General features: G+C 35.9%; 1 protein-coding gene across 1 annotated transcript in view; it reads left to right on the top strand.

The window, feature by feature from the left end:
- CDH19 (cadherin 19) overlaps positions 1-25,717 on the top strand; it is a 66,557-nt gene that overhangs the window by 4,115 nt on the left and 36,725 nt on the right. Inside the window, exons 3-7 of the mRNA XM_062200304.1 lie at positions 9,676-9,795; positions 12,239-12,403; positions 16,679-16,863; positions 17,370-17,623; positions 20,738-20,859. Of these exons, the coding sequence (XP_062056288.1) occupies positions 9,676-9,795; positions 12,239-12,403; positions 16,679-16,863; positions 17,370-17,623; positions 20,738-20,859 (846 nt within the window). The remainder of the gene's footprint in view (positions 1-9,675; positions 9,796-12,238; positions 12,404-16,678; positions 16,864-17,369; positions 17,624-20,737; positions 20,860-25,717) is intronic.

Raw genomic sequence — 25,717 nt, 5'->3', positions numbered from 1 at the left:
ACAACAACAACCTTTCTCAGCAGTAGAGACAATGGCTGTACAAAGTTATCACACCTCAAAGTGTCCATTTCACTTCCGTAGATTACCTTTTAGGTAATCTATTAGTTACCACAGATCAGGGAGAATATCTGGTATTTGTCTTTTTGAACTGACATTTCACTAAGTATAATGGTTTCCAGTTGCATCCATTTTGTTGCAAATGAAAGGATTTTTTTTTTTATCGCTGTGTAGTATTCTATGGTATATGTATTCCATAATGTCTTTGCCCAGTCTTCAGCTGATGGACATCTGAGTTGATTCCATATCTTTGCTATTGTGAATTCAGCTGCAATAAACCATTGGGGTACAGGTAACTTTCATATGCTGATTTGATTTCCTTTGGGTAAATTCTCAGGAGTGGGATGGCTGGGTCATATGGAAGGTCTATATTCAGATTTCTGAGCAATCTCCATACTACCTTCCACAGTGATAGTGCCAGTACATTCCCACCAAAAGTGGATTAAGGTACCTTTTCCCTCACATCCTCACCAGCATTTGTTTTTTTTTTGTTGTTGTTGATTTCTGTATGAAAGCCATTCTAACTAGGGTGATTTAAAACTGATTGTGGTTTTGATTTGCATTTCCCTTTTGGCTAATGATCCTAAGCTCTTTTTCATGTGTCTATTGGCCATTGGATTTCCTCTTTTACAAAGATTTTGGATGATTTTTTACTATTTTAACTTGCTGGATTTGATTCTATAGCATGAATGGAATGACAAGAAGGGGTGATAGCAAATTTAGCCATAAAATATACTATGCTACCAGTAGAAAATAGAGAAATCACACACTAGCTAGAAGGAGATGAAGACCAAAGAGATTGTTACTCAATAACTGTTTAATTATTCACCAAGATGGGATATTTAATAGCAAAATTATTCACTGTAGGGAATAATCCAAAAACTGAATATTTTGAAGCAAAATAAAACATATGTAACTGATGTAAAACAATTTTTGAAAAACAGAAGTAATAATGGAATCCCGGATGTCAGAAAAAAGGATAGGTTCAAATTCATCACTACATTGATTCATAATAAACCAGTTAATAAGTGTTTGTTTCTGTTTTAATGGTGAGTATGATACGGAGAATAACTGAGAACAAAGGAATAGTAGTCTAGATGGAGTAGAGGATATACACAACAGGTGTTCTGTAAAGTGAGACAGTAAGTCAGTCCACAAGAGAATTACTATACATACAATGGAGCATTAGTGGCAGTAGACTGCAACCTCATTAAAAGTGACTTGATGATGATGTGAAAGCAGTTAGGTCCATGCAATATTTGTTTATCAAAAATCTCTTTGTGCATTGCAATTTGATGTATGTGTGCAAATTATCTAGTTACTATATATAATTCATACAGAATGGGATTGCCATTTAGGCCTAGGATACATCTGAATTCATGTGAAATTCAGAGAATACTTCATGTGTCTCTCCATGGGAGCAAGGGGGCCAATACAGTGGTGATAAGTTATTGTGTTTTTTTTTTTCTTTGTTTTTCTTTTTGACAGGCAGAGTGGATAGTGAGAGAGAGACAGAGAGAAAGGTCTTCCTTTTTGCCGTTGGTTCACCCTCCAATGGCCGCTGCGGCCGGCACATCTCGCTGATCCGAAGCCAGGAGCCAGGTGCTTCCTCCCAGTTTCCCATGCAGGTGCAGGGCCCAAGGACTTGGGCCATCCTCCACTGCCTTCCCGGGCCATAGCAGAGAGCTGGCCTGGAAGAGGGGCAACCAGGATAGAATCTGGCGCCCCAACCGGGACTAGAACCCGGTGTGCCGGCGCCGCAAGGTGGAGGATTAGCCTGGTAAGCCATGGTGCCGGCCAGTGATAAGTTATTGTAATAAATGCCATTTAATATATGAATAGGGGAATATTACTATTACTCTTGCATCCATTTTACTAATGGTTTCTCTCTGTAGCATTCTTGAAATCTTTGTTGACTTTGATTCAAAGTAAATAAATCAACAAATACGGGTGATTTCTCTGTCTCAAGCAATCCCAATATTTAATTAATAAATATTATTAAATTGGAGAAAATGTTATGGCACAGCAGGTTATGCTGCTCTTGGAATGGCAGCAACCCATATCTGAGTGTTGGTTTGAATCCTGGCTACTCTGCATCCAATCTAGCTTTCTGTTAGTATGTGTGTGCCAAGACAACAGATGATGGCCCAGGTGCTTGGGCTCCTCCACCCACATTGTAAACACAGATGGAGTTACTGGCTCTGGCTTCAGCCAGTGTTAGCCTTGGCAGTTGTAGCTCTTTGGGAAGTGAACCAGCAGATGGAGACTCTCTCTGTATCTCCTTCTCTGTGTGTTGCTCTGCTTTTCTTTTTTTTTTTTTTTAACTTTTATTTAATGAATATAAATTTCCAAAGTACAGCTTATGGATTACAATGACTCCCCCCCCCATAACTTCCCTCCCACCCACAACCCTCCCCTCTCCCGCTCCCTCTCCCCTTACATTCATATCAAGATTCATTTTCAATTCTCTTTATATACAGAAGATCAGTTTAGTATGTATTAATAAAGATTTCAACAGTTTACACCCACATAGAAACACAAAGTGAAAAATACTGTTTGAGTACTAGTTATAGCATTAAATTGCAATGTACAGCACATTAAGGACAGAGATCCTACATGAGGAGTAAGTGCACAGTGACTCCTGTTGTTGACTTAACAAATTGACACTCTTGTTTATGGCATCAGTAATCACCCTAGGCTCTTGTCATGAGTTGCCAAGGCTATGGAAGCCTTTTGAGTTCACCCACTCTGATCATATTTAGACAAGGTCATAGTCAAAGTGGAAGTTCTCTCCTCCCTTCAGAGAAAGGTACCTCCTTCTTTGATGGCCCTGTTCTTTCCACTGGGATCTCACTTCCAGAGATCTTTCATTTAGGTCATTTTTTTTTTCCATGGTATCTTGGCTTTCCATGCCTGAAATACTCTCATGGGCTTTTCAGCCAGATCTGAATGCCTTAAGGGCTGATTCTGAGGCCAGAGTGTTATTTAGGACATCCGCCATTCTGTGAGTCTGCTGTGTATCCCGCTTCCCATGTTGGATCGTTCTCTCCATTTTTAGTCTATAGGTTTGTATTTTCGGACACTAGTCTTGTATAGGTGATCCCTTTGATTCTTGATCCTATCATTATGATCAATTGTGAACAGAAATTGATCACTTGGACTAGTGAGATGGCATTGGTACATGCCACCTTGATGGGATTGAATTGGAATCCTCTGGTATGTTTCTAACTCTACCATTTGGGGCAAGTCAGCTTGAGCTCTGCTTTTCATATAAGTAAATAAATCCTTAAAAAATTCCAATTTTAACTGATAAAATTATTATTTTATCTTAATTTGTTCATAATTCTTTACCTTCTTTCCATATCCACTGGCATCCAATGAGTTCATCTTTTTTGAATTTTCTGTTAAAGTATCTAGTGAAAATATTTCTTTATTTCATCTTTTTTAAACATATTCACATTTACATTGAAATAATATCAACATGAATTATTATATCTGAGTCCATACTTCAAATTTAGATTGGATTTACATTATGGAAAGGAGTCCAAATTCTGATGGGTCATATGAAGGGGAAACCAAGAAAATCACAAACTATTTGTTGCTTATTCAACACACATTCATTTGCAAGTAGTAGTGGGCTTTCAGTTATTGAATTTATATCTGAAATACAGTTACTCTTAAATTAGAAATTTCCAGAAGAATTGAAATAATACATTAAACTTTGCTACTTGGCAGTCTACATTTACAAAGTTATTACCTTTTATCCACATGAAAATATAAGCTCTATTATGCCAGAAGCCATATAGTGCATTAGATTTGGAAAGGCTGAACAAGTGAGTAAGTGAATGGATGAATACATAGACAAAGCAGGCACAAATGACTAGACTAGCTGGGGAGGTGATTAGAAGGTATTGGTGGATATTAAGTTCAGGGAGACTCCATAGGTATAAGTTGAATTCATAGTGACCTAAGATGATTCAAATAATTGTTAGATAGTGATTAATAATTGTGAAATATCCAGTGCAAATACTGCATAGTCATCATTTACTTATTTTAATATATAGTTGAAAAGAAAAGATACAGAAGGAGAAAGAGAGAAAGATTTTCCATCTGCTTACTGACAGCATTGACTTGGCCATGATGGAGCCATGAGCCCAGAAGTCAATCTGGATCACTTATGTGGGTTATGAGGGCCTACGTACTTGAACCTTTATCGGTTTGGTATAGGATATTCTTTAGCAGAAAGCTGGAATTTGAAGTAGGGCTAAAACATGAACCCAGGTATTTTATGTGCATTGTGGATGTCCCAATTGAAGTATTAACCAACCACAGTGTTAAATGTCCATTCATCTATGTCCTTTTTTTTACAAAGATTAATTAATTAATTTATTTATTTCTAAAGTCAGAAAGAGAGGCAGAGACAGAGGGAGACAGAGATCCTCCATCAAATGATTTATTCTCCAAATGTTTTCAAAGCCAGCACAATTCATCTGGGTCTCCCAGAGAGGTTTCAGGAACCCAAGTACTTGGATAATCATCTGCTGAATCCCAGGCACAGTAGCAGGAAGTGCAGTGTGGCCAGGACTATTAAGGACACTCTAATATGGGGTGCAGGCTTCCCAAATGATAGCTAAAGCAATGTGCCACAACCTGAGAGCCTGCATATTCAAGTTTAGGTCTCTTTAATTAAGTTAAAATAAGAACCTATCAGGAAGGTACTCTTCCCTTTCAATAATGGTTGCTAGTTTTTACCTAAAACATTACAATGTCAAAAAGAAAGTTAGATTAAAATGGGGCCTGTGCTGTGGCGCACTAGGTTAATCCTCCTCCTGAGGCACCAGCATCCCACATAGGTGCTGGGTTCTAGTCCCACTTGCTCCTCTTCCAGACCAGCTCTCTGCTGTGGCCCAGGAGGGCGGTGGAAGATGGCTCAAGTGCTTGGGCCCCTGCACCCACATGGGAGACCAGGAGGAAGCGCCTGGCTCCTGGCTTTGGATCCCCGCAGCGCTGGCCGTAGCGGCCACTTGAGGAATGAACCAATGGACGGAAGACCTTTCTCTCTGTCTCTCTCACTGTCTACAACTCTACCTGTCAAATAATAATAATAATAATAATAATAGATTCAGTATGTTATTTACGAACTAATTAAACCTCCCATAACAGATTATACCATTCAGTAGTTGTACTTAGATACAATTTCACGTGATCTCAAAAAGTAAATTTTGGTAATTTATGTTCTGAAAATCACTATAAAAATCCTATTAAAACTGAATCATGGTTTAACAGGTTGGGTCACATTGAGTGAAAAACAATAATACTTAAATTACATTATTTCAACTCATTGACTTCTTATTGGTGTTAACATACTTTGTTCGTTTTAAATGTATATATAAAATAATATTTAATACTTGAGTTTAAAATTTATTTTATATATTTTTGTGTATAGAAAACAAACACTATGTATTGTCAAGTGAATATCTACTTTTTGAAGATTTACCATATAAATATTCTTTATTAAGTTTTTCACAGCGCAACACTTTCAGCAATAGCAGGAAACACTTTCAGCAATAACAATAGCAAGAATATATTTATATTGACCATGTTATTTATTATTGAAACAATATGCTTTTGAAAGTGAGAAGGGGTAATTTATGAGTGAGATTCTGTTTACATGAGAGCATTTCAGGTCTAATATACAAATTAAGTGGACTACACTGAACTATAAAATTATTACAAAATTTTTAACTTACACATTTTATTGTTTTTGAAAGGGAGGATTGAGAATTTATTTTAGTATCTTTGTCATCAATGTAACATAAATATGTCCTAAAGCAGAGCCATTAGAAAAATAAAGTTGAAATTCAATTTAGCAAAAAAGACAATACAGAGGTACATAATTTCATTTATTTTAGATTGTATGAATCTTTTGCCTTCAGACAAAGGAATTGAAAATGATTCAAACTGGAACATACCTCTTATTCTACAGAATGTTTTATTGTTTGTTTTCTTAAATGCAGTCTGGTTTCTTTTACTTAAATTCTATCTCAGATTATGAAGAATAGGGGTATCAAATGCAAGAAAAAGTGAATAAGGATGAGCTAGTTGTTAGTAGATTTTGGACAGAAAAGCAAAAATAATTGAAGAATATTTTGCTCAGTAAGGTAGTATGTGGGAAAAATATCATCTGTTTGCTTCCTGAATTTCACATTGAAATTCTAGGTTTTAAAGTAATTGCATCTTGATTACACATTCAGTAAGGCTTGTAAAGAAGTGGTGATCCTCATACTAATAACTTCTCATTGTGAGGTAGAGAACAGATACACTGGAAAAACCATTATTTCCACCATTATTCCAATCACTTGATCATCCAATTGACCTTACATATACCTGTTGTTAACAAATTCAGAAAGTTGTAAAAAATAATGTGATTTAACCTGTGCTGCTTAAAGTTGATCATTATTCATTTCTTTTTTCTTTTCTTTCTTTCTTTTCTTTTTTTTTTTCTTTTTTTTTTTTTTTTTTTTTTTTTTTTTGACAGGCAGAGTGGATAGTGAGAGAGAGAGAGACAAAGAGAAAGGTCTTCCTTTTTGCCATTGGTTCACCCTCCAATGGCCGCTGCGGCCCACGCATCATGCTGATCCGAAGCCAGGAGCCAGGTGCTTCTCCTGGTCTCCCATGCCGGTGCAGGGCCCAAGGACTTGGGCCATCCTCCACTGCCTTCCCGGGCCATAGCAGAGAGCTGGCCTGGAAGAGGGGCAACTGGGATAGAATCCGGCGCCCCAACCGGGACTAGAACCCGGTGTGCTGGCGCCGCAAGGCGGAGGATTAGCCTGTTAAGCCACGGCGCCGTCCGGTCATTATTCATTTCAATATATACCCAATAAATTTGTTTCAGGTTAATCAAAGTATAACTGCACTAATAATGTCTATTAAAATAATTGTCCTATTAGATAATTTGCATTTTATTTCTAAGAAATATCTATTAAATTTTCTTACTTCTGGCTTAAAACAAAAAGAATATTATGCATGAAAGTAAATGTGTCATCTTGAATCTCAGCATTCACACATTATAATAAACTCTGACATGTGTTTAGAGTTCCATAATTCATGAAAGTTCTAATTATGACATGCCCTTGCCCTAGGTTGATCACCTCTCATTTTCTACATAATATGTGAATAGTCTGCATATAAAGACGTATCATTCTCTTATGCATTTATATTTGAATTCCTCCTAACATAAAAGATAAAGCATTCAGTATTATATGATAATATAATGTTCTGTTACTAATATTAAAGCTAACATTTGGTTGAAAATCATTCAGTCCCTATAAAATTCATGTATGATGATAAAATCCACAAAAATCAGAATTGGTAGAATTACACTATTCTCTTTTTAAAAAGAGATTTGTTTGTTTATTTATTTACTTATTTGAAAGGCAGAATAACAGATACAGAGAAAGAGAGAGAGAGATCTTGTCCCAACTGGTTCACCTTTCAAATAACCACAAAATCCAGGGCTGAGCCATGTCAAACCAGAAGCCAAGAACTGGACCCAGGTCTCCCACTTGGTTCAAAATGTCTATCTCCCATTGCTATGTCATTTGAAAATGATTCCTGAAGCTAAATACAGGGGTGCACTTGTGGAAACCCATAAGGGATGGGAAATCCCTGTGCAAATTAAAGATAAAGAGATATGGTAAGAAACAGAAGAATTAAGTGGATATAAGAACAGAAATTTAATTAAAAGGACAAATCTTACCAATAAACACTGATTGAAATGATAAGCCCTGTGAGCAATTTGTTTGCATAAATCTTCATGATTGCTCTAGCAGTATATATTTAAAACACCTGAAAGTAATAAGTGCCCACACAAGGAGTAGTTGAGAAATTCGATAATTATCAGAAGGGGTAGTCCTAGTTTTCTTTTCATGCATTAATTGCTCTTGTTTTTTTTACTCAGATTAGGGATCATCTATTAAAATAAACAGAAATTCTTATTAAATAAAATATGGTAACTGATATTAAAAATGTTAAATAACAAAATAGCACAAAAACATACTATGTAGGGTTATAGTAAAAGTTTCAACAATTAGTGAAATATACAAGCAATTGCTATCAGAATGTGTCAGTTTATAAAATTGGATTTTATGAGAGATTTTATTAATTGTAAAGAAGACTACAGAGACTATTTAATTTTCTCTCAATCATGTTGTCATTCACAATGAAACAATGCATGTTTTTTCAACAAAAACAAATTTCTTTTTTTTTTTTAAAGATTATTTAATTTATTTGAAAGTCAGAGTTACACAGAGAGAAAAAGAGAGGCACAGACAGAGAAAGAGAGAGGTCTTCCATCCTCTGGTTCACTCCCCAATTTGCCACAACGAGGAGCTGTGCCAATCCAAAGCCAGGAGCCAGAGCTTCCTCCGGGTCTCCCATGTAGAAGCAGGCACCCAAGGCCTTGGGCCACCCTCTATTGCTTTCCCAGGCCATAGCAGAGAGCTGGATAGGAAGTGGAGCAGCCAGGACTCAAACCGTTGTAAATATCAGATGCTGGCACTGCAGGTGGTGGCTTTACCCGCTGTACCATAGCACTGGCCCAAAAATACCTTTCTCACACCATCCATCAAAAGCAATTTCATGTATACAGGAACATAATTAAAAGATCAATATTTTAAATAAATTTTAGAAACTAAAGCACTTACTTTAAATGTAAAAAAAAATTATTTCACATGTTTAATTATGAGAATGCTTATTTTATCAATATTTAATAGGTTTATTTCTTAAGGATTTACTTACTTACTTGAAAGACAAAGCAAGAAAGAGAAAGTGAGAGAGAAACAGAGAGATCCTCCTTCTGCTGATTCACTCTCCAAATGGCCACGACATTCAGTGACCTTCAATGCTTGGCTGTGCAGAAACCAGCAGCCAGAAACTCAATGTAGGTCTCCTACTCGGGTAGACAAGGCCCCGTACTTGGGGCATCTTCTGCTGTCTTCCAGGTGAATCAACTGGAAGCCGGATGGGAAATAGAACAGCCAGGACTCAAAAAATGCTGTATTGTGGACTGCCAGCTTTACAAGTGTTGGCTTAATCCCTTGTGCCACAACTCTGGCTGCAGATACTATTTTAATTATTTAAGACAAATTGGTAAATTATGTAAAGGAATCAAACAGACCAAATAATTATGCTCATCCTAACTATTTTTACAAATTCATTTAAATAACCTTTATAAATTCTCATTCATATGCTGCAATTTGTTATATGTAGAGGCCAAGCTATGATCTCGGATGAAAAGTTTCCACTTTCCTTCTGATTGTTCCGCTAGTCTTCGAAAGGTTTTGGATTGCACATTTTAATGAACTATTTAATAGTTACATTTCCTGATGTCATATATCTACCTACATGTTTCAGACTCCATATTGTCATGGGAATTGGAGCTATTTTCTTTAAGGTTCTATTTTCTAGTCTATGTAAAAACACCATTTTGATAATTCAGAACAAGAGATAAATTAGGCTTAGATTTGATACCATCATATTTCTTCCTAAAAAATGCTTTCTAGGACATAATTCACTGTTACTATCGTGTTAATTTCCTGTTACTATTTCTTTTTTCAGGAACTTTTGTCATCCAGGTCACAGCAAGTGATGCTGATGACCCTTCAACTGGCAACAATGCTCGACTCCTATACAGCTTACTACAAGGCCAACCGTACTTTTCCATTGAACCAACAACAGGTATTTATTAATAAATACAAAATGCAATTAAAACTGATTCTGTTTTATGATTATTTATTTGAAAATAGGAGTTTCAGAGAAGGAGAAAGAGAGAGAGAGAGAGACAGATCTTTCATCCACTGGTTCACTCCCCAGATGACCACAATGGTCAGGGCTGGACCAGGCTAATATCAAGAGCCAGCATCTTCCTCCAGGTCTTCCACATGGGTGGAAGGGGCCCAAGCATTTTGGCCGTCTTCCATTGCCTTTCCCAGGTTGCAGGGAGGCGGATCAGAAGTGAATCTACCAGGATTCAGACTGACAACCATATGGGATGACAGCATTGCAAGCAGTGACTTTATCAACTGCACCACAATTCTGGATGACTCAAAACTGAGCAAGTGTCAGAAAAAATTATCAACTTAGAAACAAGCTTTAGAGTCTCTCTAAGGTATCAATAAATAAATGAGTTGTAATGCCTAACCATTAAATTGCTTCTCATCTTTAGGCTGATTTTTCTAAGGTTAAGAGATTGGATTTTCAATATCTGTATCACAAATGTGTTGTGTATGGGATATAAAATATATGTAAGGTTTCTCATAATATAGTGAAGAAAAAGACAACCCAAGTGAAAATATGAGGAAAAGACACAGTTAGAAAAACGTGATTCATAAAAATTTATATGTGTATTAAAAATACTCAACCTCAGCTGTTATCAGAGAAATACAAATTAAAACCACAGCATGAAACACTTGAATTTCCAAATAGCATGCCTGAAATAAATTCTGAATATAAGGTTTGGTTTATCAGTTTGCATGAGAAGAGTCATTTTTTAAAATGCTTTTGTCCTGTATTGATGTGACTCAGCCCTGGCTTGGCTTCCAATTCCATCTTCCTTGACTGTAAGCCCTGAGAGGCACTAATGATAGCTCAAATAATTGTATTCCAACTACTTACATGGGTACCTGGATTGAATTTCCAGTTCCCAGATCAGTTTAGCTCAGCCCTGCACATTTTGGACATTTGGGAAGTGAACCACCAGCTGGGTTGTTTCTCCTTCTCTCTCTTTCTGTGGCTATGCTTCTTAGAGATAGGTTTATTTTGTTATAAAATAAAAATAGGAATTTCATAATTCACATATTTCATTAAAGTTTTGATGATTCTGTTTTTTGTTTCAATGCATGAAATATTTGATTATTTTTCTGTCACTGCTTCTCCAATTTACATTAAGTAGCTTAATCTTACAAAATAAATAAAATACCAATATTTCTGTTATCTTTCAAAAAATTATCTATTGAACACTTTGTTACTGTTACTAATTCCATTTAAAATTTTTGTCATGTTCAAAACAAAGAGTAACTCCAAATGAATGTTTGCCTAGAAGCTAATAGTCTCCAAAGATGAATATATACATATATATACATATATATGTATATAATATATGTATATACACACACACATATAAAATCACCTGATTTTGTGCAAATGTGAAAAGTATTAAAAAATGAAGATATATGTTTTTCATTTAGTAGAAATATTATTTCTAGTTTGATAACATGGAGAGATTTAAATAATTACAGCATGTTGTATATTTTAATTTTTATTAATTAAGATTTATCATTTAACAATATTAAATGTCTAAGACTTTCTCAATCAAAGTTTCTTAATAGAATCCAATTCTCAAGAATGTGATTTGAGTAAATATGTTCTTAATTATCCCGAGGTTGGTGTATAGATTTTATTAATCAGGATACACTAGAGAGAAATTATTTTATTACAAGCAATGGATGCTTTAAGATATCATGGTTTAATGCCCTCACACACTCTTGGTTGAGAAAGGCTGAATATGTACCAGACATTTTACAACATTCTGCGTTTATGGAGGTACAACCTTGCCAAAATTAAAAGAATAAAAATGACAATAATAAAACAAATCATAAACATAAACTTCTCTCGTGGAACTCAGGTATTAAGCATGTGGATATTAATAAATACACACATTAAGCTTGTGAACAAGTCTGAAGTGAACCAAAAAATTCCTCTAGGAGAGAATGAGGACGACTTTAAATTGTGTGTTCAGGGACGAGCATGCTGAAAACAGAGACTGAGCTGTGTATGGCAATGGAGAAGAGGGAGTGGAGGATTTTATAGCTTATGGGAACACTGCATGGCAAATTCTTTAGATAGCAAGGGTTGAAGTACTTAGACTAAATGGACACCAGTTAGTGTACTATTGTATTAAGTGTCTCCAGTGTTCCTAGCTACTGGGGACCCATCTAGACTCCAAACAGAGCTGGTGTTCACTTCCTTGTAATTTTTGTTTCCAAGACACTATCTGGTATATTGTGGTGGTTCAACATATATCAAAGGCATGATTTCATGGTTGGGATGCTTTAGAAATTGGCTAAGAAGATGTCATGATTTTTAATGAAATAATAATTGGAATTTTGTTACATTTTTGAAGGAGTCATAAGGATATCTTCCAAAATGGATAGAGAACTGCAGGATGAATATTGGGTAATTATTCAAGCCAAAGATATGATTGGTCAGTCTGGAGCACTGTCTGGAACTACAAGTGTATTAATTAAACTTTGGGATGTTAACGACAACAAGCCTATATTTAAAGAAAGTAAGTAGGAAGCATCCTGAATTTTCACGACAGTGTAACTCTGAGTGTGTGGATTACAGGCAAATTCTATAGATCGCATTATGAAAGCACTTCACTTGCACTAGAATTGTGTAAAAATGCATTTGTTAATTTTTAAGGTGTTATTTCCACTAATGTGCCAAAGCAAATATGAACGAAAGACTGTTGCATTAACATTCAATTACTTTCACACACATTGCTGCAGACTTCTGACTTATAGCAAATTTGTCATCTAAAGGAGTCTGGTATGGGTGCCACCAGGCTGTGGTCCAGGTGTCTACAGACTATTCCTTTTCTATGGCTGTGGGAAAAAATCCATGTTTTCAATCACTTGAGTGCCAACATTCTCAGTTCTTTGTGTTTGAGACCTGGGGTAATGGCTTCTTTGAAAGCTGTCAGCTGGGGACACCCTCAACTTTTGTAGCCTATCCCTGGATCTTGATTTACCCATAAATCTCAGGAGCAACAAGGGATGGCAAATGCTTTAAAACTCACATGTCTCAGACCAACGGGGTTTCCTCTTCTTCCATTTTCAGTAATTCTTGCAAAATCTAGGACAATTTCCCTATCTCAAGGTTAGCCACAGCGCCAGCCCATCCATATGTTAAATGTGGGCATTTTCTGGAATAAAGCCTTTTGTATTGCCTTTCCTTTCAAGACTTATTCCTTGATTTTCTTACACAGTCTTCTGACATTAAATACTACTTTTGTGTGACTTTAAATACTACTTCTATGTTGACAACTTCCAAGTAGATATCTCTCGTGAAAAATTCTTCCTTGAACTTCATACACATATATTTAACTTCCTGCCTCACTCAGGGGAAACTAAAATGGAGTTCCTGGTTCCTGTCTTTTGCCTTGACTGTCATGGGCATATAAGGACTGAACCATCAGACAGAAGATTCCTCTCTCTCTCTTTCTCCCTCTCTCCCAATTAATCTGTCCTTAAAATGAATAAAAATACTTTTTAAAGTCTTCATTTTTATGTACACACATTTATTCATTTGTTTATTTTCATTTATTTGGAAAGTGAAGAAACTAAGACAGCTACAGACATAGATCTTTCATCTGGTGGTTCACTCCCCAGATGCTGAAACTGGGCCACAAGAACCAGGAACTGAATATGGGTCTCCCATAAGGATGGCTGGAACCCAACCCCCTGAGGGCTCATCTGCTGCCTCCCAAGGGTATGCGTTAGCAGGAAGCTGGAATTGAAAGTGGGGCCAAGTTGAAACCGACACTCTGATATAGGTTGTGGCCATCCCAAGAGGAGTCTTAGCCACTGTGCCAACTCTCAACACTGTTTAAAGGATTTTAAGTCATCCTTTCCTCCTTTCTTATTCTCTGACTCACAATCTAGGCCTCTGAATTTTCCATTAACCCCACCTTGAAAAAAATTATGAATGATTCTTATCACCCCTGTTCTGACCACCTTGGATCATGCCACTACCTTATTTTATTTCTACTATTGCAATTGGCTCTTATATATGGTCTCTGGGCTTACACCATTGATCTGGTTCACTTTGTTTTTATCACAGCTTTTGTAAACTTGTTAAAATGCAAGTCAGATCATATCCTTTCAAGGATTTCCATCTCAGTTATGCAAAAAGTAAAAACAAAAGTGATCCTGATAGTACTAATGATCTGCCATTACTCAGTGCCTTCTCATTATATCCTGGTTATATAACCAACCTTTAGACCTGGGCCTTGTGGAGAATTTTATCAAAATAGCGATTTTAAATGCATGGAAAATTGCACAGATTATTATATATATATATATATATTTTTTTTTTTTGACAGGCAGAGTGGATAGTGAGAGAGAGACAGAGAGAAAGGTCTTCCTTGTACCGTTGGTTCACCCTCCAATGGCCGCCGCGGTAGGCGCGCTGCGGCCGGTGCACCCTGCTGATCCGATGGCAGGAGCCAGGTGCTTCTCCTGGTCTCCCATGGGGTGCAGGGCCCAAGCACTTGGGCCATCCTCCACTGCACTCCCTGGCCACAGCAGAGAGCTGGCCTGGAAGAGGGGCAACCGGGACAGTATCGGTGCCCCGACCGGGATTAGAACCCAGTGTGCCGGCGCCACAAGGTGGAGGATTAGCCTATTGAGCCATGGTGCCTGCCCAGATTATTATATTTTTATAAATTATTGTTTATTTTGTTTATAAGTTTGAAGGTCAGTAGTTAAATATAAATTCAACAGCATTTTCGTCTGTACCATCTGTTTTCACGCTTAAGGTAGTATCACTGTTTCCTCCAGATTAATTTGTTTGTAACTTTTTTATATATGCAATCAATAAGTAATAATTTTTGTTTTCCCACAAAGAAATATTATTGTGCATTTAAAATGCCAATATCACTCTAAAAGATGGAAACTGTAAAATATTATCAGATTTTAACTAATATTTCTCCCACATAAATATTAAATTTAATTAAAAATGCATCTGTGGGCCGGCACTGTGGCTCAATAGGCTAATCCTCCGCCTTGTGGCGCCGGCACACCGGGTTCTACTCCCGGACTGGGCGCCAGAGTCTGTCCCGGTTGCCCCTCCTGCAGGCCAGCTCTCTGCTGTGGCCTGGGAGTGCAGTGGAGGATGGCCCAAGTGCTTGGGCCCTGCACCCACATGGGAGACCAGGAGAAGCACCTGGCTCCTGGCTTTGGATCAGAGCGGTGTGCTGGCCGTGGCGGCCATTGGAGGGTGAACCAATGGCACAGGAAGACTTTTCTCTCTGTCTCTCTCTCCCACTGTCCACTCTGCCTGTCAAAAAAAAAATGCATCTGCAAGTGACTTGTTGGGTGCTTCTAAAGAAACTAAAAATACCCTTAAAGAAAAATTCTAGGCATGGTTGTTTGCAATAGCAGTTAGGATGCTTTTTGGGGTACCCATATACCTTCTTAGAGTGTCTGGATTTGATTCTCTGAGTGCCCTATTATTCCAGCTTCTTGCTGGTACCCACAGTGGGTGGTAGCAGGTGCTGTCTCAAGTACTGGGAGACACAGATTGACTCCCAACATTGATCTGGCCAAACATCAATTGTTTTGATCATTTGGGGAGTGAATTAGTAAATACAAGATCTCTCCCTCTCTGACTCTGCTCAATCAAATACAACAAAAACCAAAAATTTAAAAAATAATTGCATTATATGTGTTCCTTTTTCATGGTAATTTCACACTTTAAAATAATGACATACATGATTATTTCCTACATTTGATCATAAATTATGATAATAATTTATGACTGAAGCAACCCTTTATCAGTTTTTTACAAGATACTCCTGAACTCTGAAGAAAAATCTTAGTAATTTCTAAGTATTTTTATGTATTTCAATATTTTCTTGTGGCCACATCAATGGAGGCTTTTTCTACTACATTGACTTGCCAACTATTCATTTTCTTTTTTTTTTTTTCATTTACATTATGGCTGATGCCATGCACTCAGAAAATCAAACTATTATGGTCTTCATTCAATTATTTGTGTTTATTTTCTCCCACTTAAAATCTACACATACACTCATTGATAGTGATGTTAATAACATTTTTTAGAAAGTGGTAAAAATGGAGGAGCCATTGTGGAATAGCAGGTGAATACTCAGCCTGTAATGCTGAGATCACAAATGGTCACTGGTTTGTGTTCAGGATGCTCCACTTCCCATCCAGTTCCCAAGTAGTGGCCTGGGAAAAGCAATGGCAAATGGCGCTAGTGCTTGGATCCCTGCCACTCATGAAAGAGACTTGCATGAAACTCCTGGCTCCTGGCTTCAGCCTGGCTCAAACCTGGCTGGTGCAACCACTTGGAGAGTAAGCAGAATATGAAAGATTCTCTCTCTCTTTCTCCTCGTGTTTGTGTGTCTCTCTGTGTGTGTGCCTGTCTTTCTTCTCTCCCTGGAACTCTGACATTCCAATAAATAAATAAATCTTAAAGAAAAGAATAAAAGTCCATTATTCAAATTTAATAGTGAATGGAGGAAAGACAAAATAAAACAAAAGAATATGAGATGTACATATGAAATACAACTTTGAGTTATATTTACTGTTCCTGGGACTGCCTATGAGATTTCAGAGGAAATGATAAATTCTCAAATAGAAAATTAAGGAAATGCCCAGATTTCAAAATAAAGAGGAAACAGAGACTGAGATTTAAAAAAAGTCATTGGAAAGGATAGATCTGGATTTTCATGTACTATAAATAAAGGATGCTAAAATTGGAAATCTCTTACATTAACTATTTATCCAAAATAATTTAAATTTTGTTTTTGTAGGTTTTTACCGCATGAGTGTCTCTGAATCTGCACCCACTGGGACTTCTATAGGAAAAATCATGGCACATGACAATGACATAGGCGAGAATGCAGAAATGGATTACAGCATTGAAGAGGAGGATGCACAGACATTTGACATAGTTACTGATAATGAGACCCAAGAAGGCATAGTTATATTGAAAAAGGTAGCTAAATTAAAACTATTTGTCTTACAGAGTAAAGCCAAAATATGAATGATTACTTTGTGTAGCTAGTTGGTTGTTGCTTCATTAAGTTATCAAGATGAAAATTTGTGATTTATGATTTAGGGATAAAAGGAGTTTAGAGTTGAGAGAGTTAATTATCTTACTCATTCCTATAGAGCCTGTAGAGCTTCTTAAATTATATGTAGAATAAGGTTTTAGAAAATTTTGAAAAGATGTGAAAAACCAGGAAATTAGTCTTCAATTATATAAAATATTTATGACCATAAAAGTCTAATTTTAATCCTAAATGCAATATAATGATTATTCTATAACATTTTGTAATAGACATAAGTACAAAATGCAAATGTAGGCCTGCTTAACTACAATATTAGATTGACTCATAAACTCTGATTGAAAAGTGACAGTTAAACAAGGGAAAATTTTTTCTTCTGACTAAATCATGAATCACTGAAAGCATTTATTCTGTTTGCACTGTTTCTTTGTAGAAAGTGGATTTTGAGCACCAGAACCACTATGGTATAAGAGCAAAAGTCAGAAATCGCCATGTGCAGGAGCACCTCATGCAATATCATACTGAAGCGTCCACAACTTTCATTAAGGTCCAGGTGGAAGATGAAGATGAGCCTCCTGTCTTCCTGCTCCCTTATTACATCTTTGAAATATCTGAGGAAAATCCACAGAGAACATTTGTAGGCATGGTATCTGCAACAGACCCAGATCACCAGAAATCTCCTATCAGGTATGTCTGTAGTGTTAGGTCTGCATTAAAATAAGAAATGCTGATAAGCTTGAGGACAAAGTAGCATGCAAAAGTAACAATGATAAAACTGTTTCTATATTTTCTATATAATACAAATGAGTTTGTAACAATTTAAAAGAATAAATTAAAATAGGGAAACTAAATGTTGGTTAGACTCAATGTTTGTTAAGATGGCATAATAGATATAAGGAGGTATTCAAAAACAATTGTTAAGTACAGGGGCATACTGACAATGCCCAGGAAGCATGCAGGAATCACTCCAACTGTACAGAGCTGTGAATATTCAGATAACAATTGAATAGTAATAGTTTATACAATCAACTCAGGTTTATTACACATTGAAAAAACTCTGGAATTTATAGTATCACAGACAATAAAGGAGCTCGTTTTTTTGTAGAGGTTGCGCTTAATATATGTATAAAGATGCAACAAATAGGAATATGTATTATCAATAGTACCCCAAAATGGTAATCATTATAGGCAATATTGATCAATGAATGACAAAAGGAGTGGATAAATATTTGAAGTAAAACCTCTTCATTTAAAAAAATTCTTCCTAAGATTTTTGTCAGTCACAAATATAAAAATAATAACTAGAGTAGAGATGTTAGGCAGATATGACCTTAACCAAGAGATCAATGTTAATTTCATCATTGATGTGACAGGATCAGTGTCGTGTAGCCCTGATATAATACCCAAAGAACAGCAAGAACAGCACAGTGTTTCTGTATTATTCTTGCAAAAAATGGATAAGATTTATCTCATCAGATCACATCAAACACCCCCAAATCAAGAGACATACAAAATTACCAACTGATACTCTTCAATCGTGTTAAGTAAATGACAAAGACAATACATTACTGTGTAGGAGACTAGGGGGACATGAAATGCAATGCAATATGAGATCCTAAATTGTACTCCTAAAAAAGAAAGGAACATTAGTGGAAACAATAAAGTCAGTTATACTTGGTAGTTGAGTTAATAGTATGAAAGACATTAATTTCTTGATTTTTTTAATTATATTTATTTATAATTTAGTAACTTTAAAGACAGAGAGACAGAGACAGAAACAGAACCTTCATCCAGTTATTTGTTCCTCAAATGCTAATAATAGAACAGGATAGGGTAGGCCAAACTCTACCTGGGTTTCCTACTCAACTAATTGAGCTATCGTCCACTGACTCTCAGGATGTACATTAGCAGTCTGATATGAGATGAAAGCATCCCAAACAGAATCATAACCACTATGTCAAACACACACCCATGTTTTAATTTTTAGTGGGATTCGGACCTATTAATTGTGGCCTTGACTTTTGTTCCTAATTGTAGCAAATGCATGTTAGCCTATTAGAAACTGTAACTTCCAATTAAGCTTTTGATGAGTTTTACTTGGAATACATTTTATGGAAACAGGATTAGACATCTAATTTAAAATAGTCTGTTAAAATGCTGTTGTATTTTTGCCAAAAATATTGAAGTAAAATACTTCTTAATGTTTAAAGTTGAAAATACTTAAATTTGGACTCCTCTAAAGCCTACTTTTCTTTCATTTCTATTTTAACCCTCTCATGAACACCAAGCTACAAATTAGTATGATATTTTTAGAAAGCTGTCAATTCAATATTAAACTACTCTCATCTCTTGCCACATAATTATGACAAACCTCATTGTCATAAAGGTCTTAAGGAATATGTGTGCAATGAAACGACATTACTAAACCCTAGTTATTACTATTCTCTCATTTTTATTATTAATTATCCGTAAGCAGTCATAACACGTGGAGGGCATCCAAGGCCTTTTGTATTGTGGAGTTTGAAATCATTCTTCAGCCTTTTGCATGAGGGGCTTTTGTAACAGCCTCCTTGACTGCATGACCTAACAGCACATCAGATCTACAGTCCTCGGATTCTGTAACTCAGATCTGTTTGTTGTGGCCTTGGTTCTTCTTCCTAATTTCTAAATTCCAACAGGAAAGCTTAGTGGATCTGAAAATTTCTGGAATCTGAAATATATGTATGTGTAATTTATATATTATACTTTCACTATATGGGTCTTTTATACATATAATTTCATAATTTGGAAATATTTCAGGTATGTGGAAATAATTAAACGTGCATGTACTTTATAAAGATTTTATTTTTAAATCTGATAGGTAGATATACATAGAGAAAGATCTAACATCTTCTGGTTCACACTCCAGATGCTCACAAGAGCCTGAGCTGTCAAGCCAGGGCCAGAAGTTGACTCAAATATTATCAAATGAACAAAAGCAAACATTTCTCATGTATCACCAGTCAAGTCATTGTAATATAATGCACAGATTACAACACACGTGGTGTCAGAAAGAGCTCACCATGGGGAATATGTGCATTCCTTACGGGGGTTACTGGGTTTGAGCCCCAGCTCTGGTTTCTCTCCAGCTTCCTGGTAAGGCACACTCCAGGAGACAGTAGTGATGACTCAAATAGTTGGGTCCTTGTCATTCACATTGGAGCCCTGGATTAGTAGGAATGAAATAGCTTCCTGAAACTGATTTGGTCCAACCACAGTGGTTGTGGCCATTTTGTATTTGTGATTTGGATTACGAATCAGGATGGAAACTCATTTGCTTGCTCTTTCTCTCTCTCTCTCATTTCCAAATGGAACAAAAATAAACATAAATCTTAAGAAAAATAAACCAGTACTAGTCTAGGCTTAGGATGTATTTTACTTTGCTCCAAATGAAAAAATAAAATTATTCACAATCATTACTTTTACCCCTATGTATGTGTACTTGTATTTGTTAAAAAGAACACTCCTTGCCATTATGTTTTAGCCAAATTCCACATCTTTTAAAATTTTCACTTGAACTTGAAGATGAGTGGCTTGTGTTTAATTTACATAAATTTAAATCTGAAGACATTATAGTTTTTGTTTTGCAATCTCCACTGAGTTGAATCTTAAATATATGAATGTACTATTAGGAACATTATTCAGTATCACACTATTATGTAGAACATGCATTAAATAATTTGTGCTTTTTAAAGGGAGTAATATGTGTCAATTTATACAAGAAAACAATAACATTAAGGAAAATTTTTCCTTTTGGTGCAGGTATTCCATTATCAGAAGCAAAATGTTCAGTATTGATGACAATGGCACAATCACTACAACTAACACACTCGACCGGGAGAGCAATGCTTGGTACAACCTAAGTGTTGCAGCCACAGAGATATGTAAGTATTTATTTGGGTACCACTCGGTTATTCCCCCTATTTTGTAAAGCGTCACACATGTTCTAAATGTGTGATGAATTTTCTTGAAAATATTGTTGGGGGGCAGGGGTTGGGGTGCAGGTGCTCACTGGGACTTCTGCAACCCATGTGTTGATTGAGATCAAACCCCATTCCAGCTTCAGCTCTAGCTTCCTGTCAGTGTCTACCCTGGTGGGCAGATGATGATGGCTCCTTTGCTAGGGTCCCTGGCATCCACAGCTTAGACCCAGATTTTAATCCTCACTCACGACTTGGATCAGTTCTGGGTCTGACTGCTGTGGAAATTTGGGCAGCAGATTGGCAGATAGCAGGTCTCTGTGTCTTTCTGTCTTTCAAATAAATATACATAAACAGAGTTTAAATTATATTGTTCAAATTAATGTAAAATGGTACTTTATTTGCATATTTATGTACATATGTGTTTTATTTTATTTTAAATTAATATTTTTCATTCCCATTACTGCTTATTTCTAACTAAAATGTACATTGAAAACTGTTTTCTTATTTTAACAATAATTAATGTTAAAGAAATAAATGAAGTGAGCAAAACATAATGCAGAAAACAAAAAAAAAAATTGAAATTTTAAAACTTATTATTGTGCACATTTATGGCCTTATGATCTTATTTATGTATATATTTTACATAAATTTATAAAAATAAAATATACACTTTGCGGATTTTTGCTAATATATACAATGGTACTTCAAAATGTTTGTGGAAATGAAACTGAAAGATAATTTGTATTTTCTATGATCTTTCTTAAGATCCCTCAAATTCTATACATGTTCGTTTAAAAAGATGAGTTTCATGAAAAAAAACATGAGCATGTCTTGTGTATTTTCCAAAATATGTATTCTTTATGAAAAGGCAGCTACAAGAAATTGCAATATTTATTTGATATAAATTATTACCTTTAAGGAAATTTTCAATGTAGTACTCCATTGCTTTGTTCTGCATAGCTTTTATATTATGCAAATACTAGTAAAACTATAACTGGAAATTGAAATTTTAAATTAAAAATAATTGAAATATGCTGCCCTTAATTGTATCAGGTTAAATTAAGTCTGTTAGTTCATGAATGGTTATTTTAGAAAGCAAATACAGAAAACCTGTGCCTCACTCTATTTTTAGAATAAAATAGTGAGGTATTTTTATTCTTCAGGGACAAGGTAATACTAAATTAGCCTTTAAAATACAAACATTAAATGTGTCATATTTAAATGAAATTATGTTACAGAATCTGAAAGATTTCTTTGCAGGCTAGCTTTACATTTTTGGAGTAATCTCTATGTCAGTTCTGATAGTCATATTCAAAAATAAGTAATGACAAATTGCTTCTTTTTTTCTTTTCTTTTCCAAAGATAGGCAAAATTTTTTATATTCTTGTTGTAAATATAAATAAAATCATAATAATTCACTACCTGAATATAATCCTTAAAAGTATGACCTCTGCCCTTAGTGTGTTGTACTATGAGAATTAATGGTGAAACTACTACTCAAACAGTGCTCTATACTTTGTGTGTCTGTGTGGGTGCAGTCTGTTGAAATCTTTTCTTAGTATATACTAAGCTGATCTTCTGTATATAAAGATAATTGAAAATGAATCTTGATGAAGAATGGGATGGGAGAGGGAGTGGGAGATGGGATGGTTGCAGGTGGGAGGGAGGTTATGGGGGAAAGCTGCTATAAATCAAAAGTTGTACTTTGGAAATTTATATTTATTAAATAAAAGTTGAAAAGAAGAAAAATTATGAACCAATGTTAGTCAACTATCATATTAATTAATTAAAAGTTAAAGGGACAGCTACTACAACCTATATTGTCAAAAAAATCCCTATTATTACTGAATGGGTTAGTAATTCCACTATAGAATTAATTTATGCATTTTAAATAATCTAGAATATGGTTTTCTTATAACGGATTGGCACAGAATTTCAATAACCTTGTCTACTTTCTTGGCCTCTTATTTAAAAGCGTTAAGCATGTACCTCATTCCTCACTTACGGAACAATTGGCAGGTGATTTGGTTGGTTGGAAAGCATGTGTTGCATGCTTTTTTTTGCAATACATTGAATAGCTCTATGGAAACACTGCAGGAGGACTTGGGTCTGTACTTTGAATTTTTAGTTTAAACAATAAAGGAAGGGGAAGGAGAGCAAAAGTTAAAAGGAACAAAGGCTTTCTGCCACAGAAAAAATGCCAAGGCTTTTCATGTCATAGAACACAATGTTGTTTATTTAGAGAACAAGTTTCTTCACTGAATATTTCTGGGAACAAACTATTTATAAAGTCATTCTTTACAAAGCTATTGAGAAAAAGGAATTCAAATGAGTTCAAGGAAAGACAAGAAATCTTTGAAAATATATTTGTTTATAAAATAGCTCTCAACTACTAAAAGATCATGATTTATTGAACTTATAGAAATAATTATCCACATAAGTTTATTTTATAGCTAAGAAACATTTTTTGTTGTAAAACAGATCTTTTATCATCTTTTAATTAAATGCTATATATTATGAATTAATAGAAGGTAGAGTCTTAATAATGTGCATTTATAGATGAGAAGTTGTAAAATTTATGAATAAACAGAAGAAATGAATGAATGATTGTTATCAACAATTTGCCAAATACTTTAATAATACTCTATCTCACAAATGAATTTTTCAATGTGAAGGATGTCATGCTATTAGAGAAAACCTACGAAGGACAGTGTTTGAAGTAATATTTTAATATATTATTGATTGATTTTTGAATTTATTTGTGAGCCATAGAAACTGAGAGTAAATGCTCCCATCCACTAGTTCATTTCGCAAAAGCTTGAGTGCTGCCGGGACTTATGAAACCATTAGCTCTGGCTCTTGGATGGTTTGCTGTGTATAAGATCTTAGCCAGGTCTTGATTTTTGAGTTGGATTAATGCTGGGGCTTGTAGCACCCAGTTCCCAAGCCACAGCACTAGGATATGTTAAGGGAAACCTCCTCCAGTTTCACAGGATGAATACAGTTTTTGCTGAGGGTTTCAAACTGTCAGGTAGTATGTCTGGAAAAGAGGAATGCAAGTCATTATTTCTAGGCTTTCCTGGAAGCACAAAGGGACAGGATCCTCTGTGTCCATAGCAACAGACATGTGGCTACAGCCATTAAAGCCCCGACTCTTTAGAGAATAAAGATGCACGCATTTGGAAGCTCATGTTCAGTTCAGTCATACTACTTCCTCCACAAACTGCTGCAGACTAGAGAGCTGCGGCTTTTGCAGACAGTGCTAACCCTGATTACCACTGAAGAAAACACTCAGAGATTACATTTCTGGGATCCCCTACAATGAAGTTCAAATCAACAACCCAAGTGGCAACCCACATTCCGCTTAAAAAAATCTTTTTCAAACAAAGCCTACTTCATTAAAAAAAAAAAAAAAGTGACTATTACAGTCAGTGTGCAGATGTCCACATAGGGATAAAGTAGATGAAGAAGCAAGGAAGCGTGGCACCTCCAAAAATACATAACAGTTTTTCCAAAACTAGGACTTGATTTGAAACAATCTATGAAATCCTGGAAAAAGAATTCACAATATGATGCTAAGGAAACTCAATTATATACAAGGGAATAGATATAGACAATTTAAAGAAGTAAGGAAAGCTATAGATGATGTGAATGAAAAATTCAATAACTAGATAGAAATCATTTAAAAGAGCTTGTTTTTGAAGCAAAATTTTTAATCAATGAAATTAAAAAAAAATACAATTGAGATCCTCAGGAGCAGAAAAGACTGAACAGAGGGAAGAATGTTTGATCTGGAGGATAAGACTTAGAAATAACCCAAATACAAATTAGGAGAAAATATTTAAAAATGAATGAAGAAATCTACATGACATATAGGATATCATTAAGACAACAAATATTTATATTGTAGGAATACTTGAAACGGAGAAGGAAAAAGGTACTGAAAGCCAACTGAATGAAATATTAGTAAAAACTCCCCCTGTCTTGAAACACCTGTGGATCCAGATACAGGAAGCTCTCAGGATATTTTTTTTTTTTAATTTTTTTTTTGAAGGAATTACAGAGAAAGAGACGCATAGAGAAAGGCATCTTCCATCGGCTGGTTCATTCCCCAGATGGCCATGATGGCCAGAGTCAAGAGTCAGGAGCTTCTTCCAGGTCTTCCATATGGGTGCTGTGGCCTAAGGGCTTGGGCCATTCTCTGCTGTCTTCCCAGGTGCATTAGCAGGGAGCTGGACTGGAAGTGAAGCAGCCAGGACTTGAGTCTGCACCCACAAGGGATGCCGGGACTGCAGGCTGGGTTAAAACCTGCTGCACCACAGTGCTGGCCCCATAATCTCAGGATCATTATCAGGCTCAATCAAAATAGCTCCCCCCCAAGACATGTAGTAGTTAGGTTTTCAAAAATTAAGAGCAGATGTAGAATCTGAAAGACAGTAAGAGAAAATAACAAATTGCATAGAAAGGAAAACCAATTAGTCTAATTGTGACTTCTCAGCAGAAACCCTGTACGGCAGACGAAAAGAGTATGACATTTTCAGATACTTAAAAAATATGTTTATTTACTTGAAAGGTGGGGTTACAGAGAGAGAGGGGGAGAAAGAGAGAGAGAGAGAGAGAGAGAACTTCTATCAGCTCATTCATTCTCCAAGTGGTCACAACAACCAGGGCTGGGTGAGACAGAAGCCAGGAACCAGGAGCCAGCTGCTTTACCTGGGTCTCCAACATGAGTGCAAGGATCCAAGCACTTGGGCCATCTTCGACTGCTCCCTAGGCACATTAACAGAGATTTGGAAGTGGAGCATCCAGGAATTGAACC

This window comes from Lepus europaeus, chromosome 9, assembly GCF_033115175.1.
Source record: "Lepus europaeus isolate LE1 chromosome 9, mLepTim1.pri, whole genome shotgun sequence".
Classification (NCBI taxonomy): domain Eukaryota; kingdom Metazoa; phylum Chordata; class Mammalia; order Lagomorpha; family Leporidae; genus Lepus; species Lepus europaeus.
Note: the sequence above shows the minus strand (reverse complement) of the source record. Positions and strands in the feature narration are given on the sequence as shown.